At 38.1% G+C, this 10,872-nt stretch overlaps 1 protein-coding gene across 1 annotated transcript; it reads left to right on the top strand.

Moving 5' to 3' along the window:
• Nucleotides 1-5,074: 5,074 nt before the first annotated feature.
• nipal3 (NIPA like domain containing 3) lies at nt 5,075-9,551 on the top strand. The gene is made up of 11 exons (XM_068751821.1): nt 5,075-5,256; nt 5,629-5,697; nt 5,960-6,131; nt 6,295-6,354; nt 6,619-6,764; nt 7,432-7,528; nt 7,647-7,782; nt 7,906-7,994; nt 8,119-8,182; nt 8,304-8,398; nt 8,540-9,551. The coding sequence occupies exons 1-11, from the start codon at nt 5,221-5,223 to the stop codon at nt 8,698-8,700; spliced, it is 1,125 nt and encodes a 374-aa protein (XP_068607922.1). The 5' UTR covers nt 5,075-5,220; the 3' UTR covers nt 8,701-9,551.
• The last annotated feature ends 1,321 nt before the right edge of the window (nt 9,552-10,872 follow it).

Below are 10,872 nucleotides of genomic sequence, written 5' to 3'. Positions count from 1 at the left end.
GAATTAAAGTAGAAACACATATAGATTGTAATGAAAACAGGTATAATGATGCTGCTTCACTCTCCAACTTTTTAACATCTTATTATTGAGCTGGATCAGAGATCCAGTGTTTCAGTCTCAGATGAGTCAAAATGATCGAGTGACATTTGATCTGTTAGAATAGATTGATGATGCATTAACATTAATTTGCTCAAATTCAAGTGTAGTGATTAATGCAAATGATCATTGTTATGGATGAGTTGAAGACTAAAGGTGAAATAATACAACTGAGTAATTTGCAACAACTGATGATATCAACATTTAGGTGTCTTGATTTCTTGATTTAAAGCAATATTTTTACTATAAAATTGCTACATGAGCAAAGTATTTTTAATATATCAAGTCTGGGAAAGAAAATTACAATTTTGACTTACATGGAATATATTTTTGTGAGGTTTAGGAAGAAATAAAACTTTATTTATATACTGATTGTTTTTAGTTCTTAGATATCCACAAGATATAAATGGGAACATTGTGTGCAAAGATAAATAGATCCAGTTATAAGCATAAACTTTTAAATGAGTTTCAACAGTTGGCTCAGTCCATCTAAACAGAGTCATATGTGCCAGACATGCACCTGCAATTGTCTGACTTCGTCTCTCCGCAAAGCAAATTCACCTGTCAGCGAGAATAGAGGAGGAAGGGAGACACAGCCATGCCTTCAAGACAAATGTGGCTTGTCACCCATTTTAAAGAAAATGCAAATCAAGGCAGAAGTGTGAATGGAAGACTGGAAAAGATGTGAGGAGAAGGGGGGGGAGGGAGTTGTCTTCTCCTGCAACAAGTTTAACCTGAATCCAAAGCTAACAAGATGCAGTGATTGCAGGGTGCTGAAAATATGTAGGGACTCGTACCAAAGACAACAGAGGACAAAAAAGAAAGAAAATTAAACATAGGCCTTTGTGCACTGCTTTCCTGTCTTTCCTCAGGTTTCAGTCAGAAGAAAGACAAACACACAGACAGACGGGGGGTTTTTTTAGGCCTGGAAGGACATATGGCAGACAGGAGACTTTAGCGCTCAGTGTCTCATGTCTCAGGTCACGCTGCAAAGTCAGGGCGCATGGAGGTAGCATCTGTAAAATCAATGACGGCACACACCGACGAACACACAAAGTAAAATAAAACATTGCACCCTGCATGTTCTAACACCAATATTAAAAAGATTCTCACAACTCTCTCATCCTTTCATGTTACTTCGTCAAAATTTGGCATCCAAAGGTCAATTTATGGGAACCCATAATGTTTTAAAGAACCTTATACTACACATGCACGGTAATCATCGTGTATTTTTAAAACATTTTGAATATCATGGTGTTATAAATACATCATTCCCAATGCAAGACAAATCGTTTAGGGTAAATGTCAGGTTAAATGTTAAACGTCGTGTTTCAGTGCATCACAAAGAATTATGACACATCGTTTAACGTCATGCAACTGAAGCTACAAAAATGAGTCATAAACAAGTTGTATGTTCTTAAGATTCAAGATTCAAGATTCAAGATACTTTATTATCATTATGCGAACATAATAAAATTGTGAGAAGGCCCACGGCTTAAGGCACACAAGAGTACTTAAATAAGTGACATTTTTTATGCAACTTGATGATATATTTTGCCTATTTTCATCTCAAAATCACAAATTGGCCTTAGATAACCGTAATCCCAGCTAAATATGTTCATGGATTTGAGGTTAAAAAGGCATTAAGAGATATAAAACCCTCGCGTCTATGTTTGTGCTTAAGATGTCCATAATTACAGAGATTATCGTGGCGTAATCCTCTTCTCACACGTAATAGGTAGTTACGGTGCACAATATAAGGAAGCTCTTAATGAACTGGGCATACACAACGCCCGTAGGAAGCAAGACGGTTGCGGTTTGGAATTTAAATTACATCCTACCTTGTTTCTAAATTACAAATAAACATTTGTTTTATTTCACCAAGACAAACAATTTCAGTTATAATTATTTGAGTTCATTGAGGTGATTTTAAAAATGATTCAGTTGTCTTTCTCACCCGGGAGACTCCGGATAGCAGCGACGGCAACCAGGAATAAAAACAAAAGAACGCCACCTGTGTTTATAGTGTGACTAAAAACAGATTCTAAGTACGTCTTTTGTCTCATTTAGGCACACAGCGAGCGTCAATCGAAACCAGCGTTCTGGAGGGATGCCCAATAGTTACAATAGTAGGTTGATTTGTCAACATTGTTGTGCATTATACGCACAATCACAACCTGATCCCAACTGTACTCATATATTCAACCCAGCATTTATTTCTAATTTTGTCATTGTCACTTTTCGTTTATTGGTTGGAACGTTCCTGACAAGTTGAGACGTGCAGATGATTTTGGAAAAGCCTGCTTCCACCACTTCATAACGAGTTAAAATTCCTTGAGAAGATGGAGTATCACCTCACGGGAGTTAGGACTTCCGGCTCCACGGTGACTACTAGTAAAGCACACGTCCCTTACATTCCCTGTTCCGATCTAACGTACATGCATTCTTCAGTCATTACAAATGGATGCTGGTTTGTTTGGTTTTTAAAACAGGCCTGGCAGTTATTAAATACACACTGCAATGCTTGTCACTAACGTTCGCACATTCCTCGAGCGATAGAGGATGGCGCCCACGCATCCCAAGTAACAGGTAGAAGAGAAAGAAACGGAAGAAAGCAGACAGAACGGAATTATTGAGCAAATCTTATTTTGTGGTGTCAAATCCTTTTGGGTGGGTCAACCAAAGGAGTCAAAGGTGAGAAGTGTAAAGTACAGGAGGTGTTAGCTGAGAGAACTCCTTGTCTCTTGCATATTAGAGGACGCAATAAAAAGACACACACCTCCGCTCGGCGCCAGAGGAGTCACGGTTCAACACCATCAGATGATGTCAATTGAAATCAAAAGCAAAAAAATAAATTACAAAAACCTGTGACTCTCTCATCACCTGCCCTGTGACAGGCCTTGTAAATGATCCAAGAGCAGGTGTACGGGCCTTGTGGCGTTTTTCATCCGGATGAAGTTTCACTTTTGATCAAGGGTAATACTTCTTTTTGAAAACTTTATTTAATTTATCTTATTTTTCAATATTGTAAAAATGCAACTATTATAATTGATGTTGGCCACAACAATCACGAAGCGTCTGATATCCTGAAATCCTCATTAAATGCTTAGAATGGAAATGATAAGTTTAATTTATAGATCATGCTCATCAATTTATACACGCTATATTTCTGAAACAACAAATAGCACTTGGTGAACCCCCAATGTGAATACTGATTTATGTATTTTCTCTCCTGGTCAAATGCAAATGTTTTTTACCCTTGAATAAAATAATTATTTTTTTATTGTGGATGTCTTGGAAACTGCTTCTGGTTTTTGCTTTGCTTTTTGGAGAGTGATGATTTAAGGAAAATTAATTAATTGAATTAAGCCCAGATTTATGTGTGTGACCTAACAACAAATCATTTGCACATGCGCTGATATTAAATTCAGTTACAGGAAATAATTATAATCATGTTATGCCAATCTGTTGGCAGCTAAATAAGGAGGGAAATTCATTCCTTTTAAACGAAAACGTTTTGACCAAGATCATGCACATCAGAAATTGTCAGGAATCAGCACACAACCGCAGAATACTCACACTTGAAGTTTGCCAGAGAGGAAAACAGGTAGCTTACCTAAACACAGAATTAATTTCTCATGTTATTTTCACAGGAAACGTGCATACATGTAGTGACACTGTCAGTTATTTGTAGGCAATAAGTAAATAGATAAAACACATAAATAAAACATGCCAATCAAGCATTTAAAGCTACCGAACATAATGTGCCTTGAGCACCATGGGACAAATGTCCTGTTGTGGCGTTTCACTCCCTCTGCTGGTTAGCAAATAAACATTTCAATGTTGTCACATTATTCAGTGAAGATCTGAAAATGAATGACAGCAATAACTACATGTTAACTGTAGCCAATATTTATTATTTTCAATTGAGCAAACTTGTTAAAATGGACTAGAATTACATCCATTTGATATATTAACACGCTAAATTCATTGCGTGCTGATCTGTATTTTATCTGCAGTTTAAAAGTCAAATTCCTTTTAAACCGCAGCTCACACCATTCAGAACCCTTATTGTGTTTTGTCCCAAGTCTGCTGTTACAAAAAGACTGCCAACTGACGTCCTGTGCCTCTCCTTCAAAACAACAATGACACAAAGAGAAAACATACCATCACCATTAGTCAGGATTACAGGACGATGTCACGGTGACGCATTCATTTTAGGGCACCAATCTGTTTACTTTGGAAGACGTCATGACCTCTGCGTACATTTAATTTATTTTGTATTTATATTTTTTCAAATGAATGCATTCAATGTGATGGAATAGAATACAATGAATTAATATAGTTTGAATTGTATGGTTGTTATTATTTCAGTGCTCAGCATAAATCATTAAAAAAAATACTTTATTTACATTAATAACTTTACAGATTTCAGTATGCCCAAATCAATGATAAAAGAAGCACTGAAATTGATAAAAATTTATTATTGGTGAATGTTATTGGATTAATATTTAATTAGCACAACCTGTGGTTGTAAAATATAACTGCAGAAGCTGAAAGGAGGATAGGAGTCCTACTATGGCGTAGCTATCGTCCTTCCCGCTCTGCGATTGGCTCATCGCTGTCCGCCTTCCCCAGCTCCAACCAATCATCATCCCTCACGGCTAACCTAGCACAGAGCCGCACACAAAGACGATCAATTCGAGCCAATCAGCGATAGAGCAGGGTCGGCTATGAATCCGCCATAGTAGGGTTTGAAATTCATCATAAAACAATATAAACCATTTAGATAGAGGAATAATTTTGACAACTGCGTCGGAACATTAGAAACAACAAATACCCATAACGTTATCTTAAGTCTCAATTGTATAAATAAATACTCTTATCGTCCACCGTCACGTGATTCAAGCGCGTCTGTCGTCACGGCGCAGCATAAAACAGGTGGACTCAACGCGGAAGTGAGATGTCCCTCGTCTGGGATATGGTGCATTCCTCGCTTTAAGTCAAATACGATGCTTAAAATCAGTGTTAATATTTAATGGGTAAACGACAACATGAAGGATCGGGTAGTTGAATGTCTGGCTACTGCTGATAATTAACAAATTGCTTCTCAAGGTGAGCGAAATGGACACCGGTACATCTCCCATAGGCTCCTACACGGTGAGTTTACCTTTTAGTCCGTCTCATAATACTTTTTTTGCCTTCTTCTTGTAGCAGGCTTCAAACTCTTATATGGATGTGTTATATGTATGTAATAAAATCCTAATAAAGCACATGGGAAGATAGTACATTATGGTGCTTCTGGTAAACGCTCATAGAGGGTGGATAATAAACAAAAGAAGAAGATTATTATCAGGTTGTGCTGCGTGCTCATCGTTGAGCTGCCAAACAGGTAGTACGAATTTAAAAGCATTAATTATTCAGTTTTTTCCACTATCTATATAGCGAATGTAAAATTTCCCCACAGTTTATATACTGTATTTTTATTTTCTGTTGCTAAATCTAATAAAATTTTCTGTTTTTGTTATTCAGGAAAATCTCATTGGGACTTTACTCGCCATCTTTGGAAATGTACTTGTCAGCATCTCCTTAAGTACCCAGGTGCAGTATTCATCTCCATCCGCAATAAACCTTTATGACATGCTGGCTGATAACTCCATTTTTGTTGTCGTTAATGTCAATAGAAAGTTGCATTGATTAAAAGAAAAGACTGAGCAGTTATTTATTCATTCACAATATCTTAAACTATTTTAGCTTATTCTGTGTAAGCCTGCTTTTATATTTGACACTTTTATACCTAGTATATTGCAGTTTGTGTTTGTGTGTCACTCTCTATCTGTCTGCTCATCTGACTCACTTGCAGAAATATAGCCACGTGAAATTAGCAGGAAACGAGGACCTGCGCGCCTTCTACGGGACGAAGACCTGGTGGTGTGGTTTTGTCCTCACGTGCCTTGGGGAGGGAGCGAACTTTGCTTCTTATGCCTTTGCCCCTCTTGCTCTTATTGCACCGCTGAATGCTGTTTCCATACTGAGTGAGTATTGTTCCAAAAATCCACTATATTTTTTATTTTAAATGGGCAGAGGTTAAAAATAGGGTCAACGAAATGGCCTTAGGAATATTGACGGTGGCTATGTAACAACGCAGAATGAAGGAAAATGTGCATTAACGTCTTTCGCTGCTTTTTGTGTTCACAGCAAGCTCAATTTTGGGTTTCATTTTTCTACGTGAGAAATTTAAGCCGAAGGACTTTGCGAGTAAGTTTCGACATGCTTGTGCAAATATAAATATGTTTGCACTGAAAATTGTGTGCAAATAACGCAGAACCATTTATACAAGTTCTTAATCGGCTTCAGGGCCCGAATCTGCTGCTAGAAAAAAAAAAGTACAGATCATTCTCAGAAAACCTTTTTCCCTTTTTTAAAAGTGAAATTGTGTTCTTAAACTATTGCATTTTCTGCTATAGTTTTTTTCGGTCGTGTTTAAAGTCGTCAGCCATCTTCTACTGCATGTTTTTTCAGAGCGCTACGCCTTGGCCTTCCTGGGCTGTATCCTGATCATAGGAGGAACGTATCTCTTTGTATCATTTGGACCAAATTCTCATGAAAAAATCACAGCAGAGAATGTTGTGATGCACATTGTGGGATGGCCTGTGCTCTTGTATCTGGTGAGATATTTTTATTTACTCAAGAAGTTGAAGTAGAAAATGAACTGTGTCCATACGTTTACATTTGATCTGCTCAATTTCCACACAAATGTGTCTTGAGAAAAGTTTCATTCAGCAAAGTGTTTGGGAATGTTGTTCCTTTCCACTTCCGGGTCGACATGCTATTTCTAAACAGCCATTGCATTGATTTTTTTTTTTTTTTCTTTTTTAGTTTCTTCAAACGACACATTTTTAAATATAGTTCAACTGTCCTGCTGAACAGGTTTGCTGAGTCGTGTTCCTTTGTTTTTTGTTTTTGTTTTTTACCGGGGTGAATTTCAGGTTTCAAATCCTTTTTCTGACGCTGCCAGTTAGTTGTGGTGAAGTGTCCACTGTTATTTACCTGCACTACTCAGCAGTTAACTTCTACAGAGGAGCCTGCACAGTATGTTGGCTCTAAATACACAGGTAGATCAAACATCAGTGTCGTCAGTCTCAGCCATTCTCCATACAGAATAAGCATTACTAAATTATTTGCTACAAGGCGGCAGTATTTTACTTCAGCCTTCCTGACCCGAGTTCATATTCAATGCATCTATTTGTGTCCACCGATTAGACTACAGCGCTCGCTGTTTTATTTACGTGGTATTAACTTGATGTTTATTGTTTTTAATACTGCCGTTAACAGTTCCTGGAGGTCATCGCGTTCTGCCTGCTTTTATACTTCCACAAAATGCGTCGCAGTAACTACCTCATTATTATTCTGCTGCTTGTTGCTCTACTGGGTGAGTCTGTCATATGACATCTCTATGATGAAATGCATCATGTTTTTTTTATTTTTTTTTTTTTTGTGCAGAGGCACCATAGCTATTACCTTGTGGTCGATTGTGCTTTTGTCTGTAGGTTCCGTCACAGTCATTACAGCGAAGGCGGTGTCAGGGATGTTGCTACTCACCATCAACGGTGCCATGCAGCTTGACTACCCTATTTTCAGTGTCATGTTTGTGTGCTTGGTGGCGTCGGTCGTCTTCCAAGCCGGGTGAGTGTCAGGAAAATGAAAGACGATTTACTGAAAGCGCCGATGGCTGTTGCCATTTTTCTTTTTTATTCTTTACCTTGCAGACGAAGAAAAATATTTTTCTTTTGTGCTTTGTCCACTTAGATTTCTGTCTCAAGCCTGCAAGCTGCATGAGCCCTGTCTGATCGCTGGCGTCAACTACATCCTCTCCACCGTCTTCGCTGTGGGAGCTGGTGAGTTCCTGAATCCTTTGCTCCAGGTCATTCTTCAATCCAGTTGGATTGACCGGCGAATGAACACACCTCTCGGAACGGTGGGAAGTCTGGTGGTTTTTGGATTCTACTGGTTTCTTTTCAGGAGCTGTGTTTTACTTTGAGTTCAACAATGAAGATGTCCTTCACATCTGCATGTTTTCGTTGGGGTAAGTGGACACCCATCACAGGCCTTTCCTATAAAGGCATTTGGAGATGTCTCTGCAGGAATTAAGATGCTTTCAACAGCTGTTGAATTATCTTATTAAAGGATGTAACTGTTTGGTACAGAACTGCACTCTGTCTCCTGGGGGTCTTCTTCATCACCAATAACAAGAGAACTACCAAGAGCTTTGAGCCATATGTCACCATGAATATGGCCAATGGTTTGTTTGATCTCTACATGATCTAGCTTTATTTTTATTTTTATTTTTTATAGTTTATCATTGACCTCTCCAGTCTACTTTAAGCCATTACACATTATTTTTTATATTGCTTTGCCTTACCTGTGTCATTTCTATCTTCAGGTGTTCCAATTATTCATGACAATGGTACTTTCTCCTATGGGACTCTAGTCAACAACGATGGAGTGGCTCCTTCCGCTCTACCTGTCATCCTGAAACAATCACCTGCCGGCTTTAGATCTGCTAATACATCAGTTGGACATTCTGACTTAAAGAAGGATTAAAAATGAAACTTTCTATGTTTTTTCCCTTTCCTGTTTACTTTAAATATACCTTTTTAAAAGGTCAGGTTAGGTTTTTTTCCCAGATACCCAGAAGGGGGTGTTTTAGATTTTCTATAACTGCCTTAAAAATGTTTCCAAATGATTTCCTTTTTGAAATCTGAACCAAAGAGTGACTTTCACAAGCATACTGTCTTCTTTTTTATTTTATTTTTATTTTTACATAATGTAAGCTTTATTTATTGCAAAATTGACAGAATAAACTTGACGTTTCTGCATATAATAGTGGATTCACAAACATGGCCTCAGAATCCGAGACAGAAATAGAGATCGTCTTGAAGTTTACTTCCTGGACTATTTGTTGCTTCGAGATGTAAGACATGACCATGGCTGCAAAGTTATTTGTTCTTTTTTAAATCTTAAATACCAATTCTTCTATTGCTTGCTCTTCAGAGTCATTTAATTAACCTACAAATCAACATCTAATTGTAATACCTGACCTTTTTATATACATGTTTCACTTCATGTTCTGCTTTTGTTCTTTGAATGCCATAATTGTTCTTTAAAATATGACAAAAAAATAATAATTGGTTCAGTTCTTATTTATTGAAATGTATTTATTTCATTTAGGTGTGCCTTTTAAAGTAGATGTATATAGAATGTTAGCTGTTTTTACAGAACAGTCTTCCAAATGTACTTTCACAAGCAGAAATGCTCTGATGAGTAAAGGAACTGTGGATGATTGATATGATTAATTGATCCATAGTAGATGAATGACTCCATACTGTATGTTGTATGAGCCCCACCTCTCCAGATATGACATTTCTGCAGTGTTAATAAAGAGGAAAGTGTTTCCCCAGTATTATTTTGGTTATATGGCCTGTGGTTTGTAGGCTGTTCACTTTGAATGACTTGTTTCCGTCGCTGACTTAGAAGGTGAGCAATACCGGTTTGACATTGGGGACGGATTAAAAAAGTAATATTTAAATGTTAACTTCATTCGCAACCGTGACTCACTGCAAGCTTCCGTTTGATATTTTAAAAACACTTTGACTCTGGTTAATGTAGTGGCATCACAAGGTAGGCAATTACTTTAATGAAAAAACAAAAAACCTTGGTTAAATGTCGCACAAGCCCCTGACGTAATTTCTGCGTTTTTTTTCCTGGGGTGTTAAGCGATGCAAATATTTATGTTCCATCCATCTAAATCTATTTTTACCATGGACTGTGACGTCATTATGTCACTGCCTTCCTGCGTTTTTATTTGTGCGTCAATCTACAGATGTCACTCCACAGCTGGTTACTGTTTGCTCAAGCTCGGTGATGCGCTCCTCCTAAATATTGGACATTTGGGCACATTTTTCAAATGTCATTGAAATGCGATGAAAAGGGGGATCCTCTTCGTCCATTTAAAGATAGTCCCAGCAGATGGCACTCTGTCCCCAGGAAAATGCTGGACGCTGTATTAGAGGACAGCGGTCGGGACAAAACAAAACAACTGGTGGGGACATTCACAGCAAAATGTACCGAATCATCACTCATAACTCTATAAATTGCATTTTAAATCCAGCTGTCTGTTTGTCAGACAAGAAAAAGTGAGTAATTCAGAGAATTCAAAATAGCTCGAACATGAAATACTGTATGTCAGCGTATCCCTCAGAGATGCTGGACATAGAAAGATGTCAGAAACTGGGACTTGCTTTTAACTTTCTGATTGGAAAAACACAGCACTGGTTATTTGCAAATTGCTTGTTAACTTTTATTTTATTTTATTTTTTATCAGTAATGAACACATAGAGACAACAAAACCAGTACCAAAAGCGTAAAACATGATACATATCTGGAATATACAACATTGATTGCAGAAGTAACCTTCATCTTCAGGGAAGACGAGGATTACTAGATGAAGGGCAACCTGTTGGATGGGGGGGGGGGGGCACTCTGCATTTACTATCTGTTAACCTCCTCTCTCCGCAGCTCCCACTCTCCGCGGTTCCACCCTGCCCGCTATCTATACCTCACAATGCTGCGAGAGAGCTCCAAGGCGTGGGGCAATGGTTCAGAGGCCTACAGCAGTGATCCTGAGGAGAAGGACGAGGAGGACGAAGAGGAATTTGGTATTTGGGGAGACCGACCAGGATGGCATGGTGGAAGAGATGATGGATCTGAGCGACC

The sequence above is a fragment of the Brachionichthys hirsutus genome, chromosome 18 (genome assembly GCF_040956055.1).
Source record: "Brachionichthys hirsutus isolate HB-005 chromosome 18, CSIRO-AGI_Bhir_v1, whole genome shotgun sequence".
In the NCBI taxonomy this organism is placed as follows: Eukaryota; Metazoa; Chordata; class Actinopteri; order Lophiiformes; family Brachionichthyidae; genus Brachionichthys; species Brachionichthys hirsutus.
Note: the sequence above shows the minus strand (reverse complement) of the source record. Positions and strands in the feature narration are given on the sequence as shown.

Bases quoted from the DNA above. Each gene is read 5' to 3' on its own strand.
- nipal3 (XM_068751821.1), top strand. From the start codon at position 5,221: ATGGACACCGGTACATCTCCCATAGGCTCCTACACG. The intron at 6,765-7,431 runs GTGAGATATTTT...TGCCGTTAACAG, and splicing joins GGCCTGTGCTCTTGTATCTG to TTCCTGGAGGTCATCGCGTT. The intron at 7,529-7,646 runs GTGAGTCTGTCA...TTTTGTCTGTAG, and splicing joins GCTGCTTGTTGCTCTACTGG to GTTCCGTCACAGTCATTACA.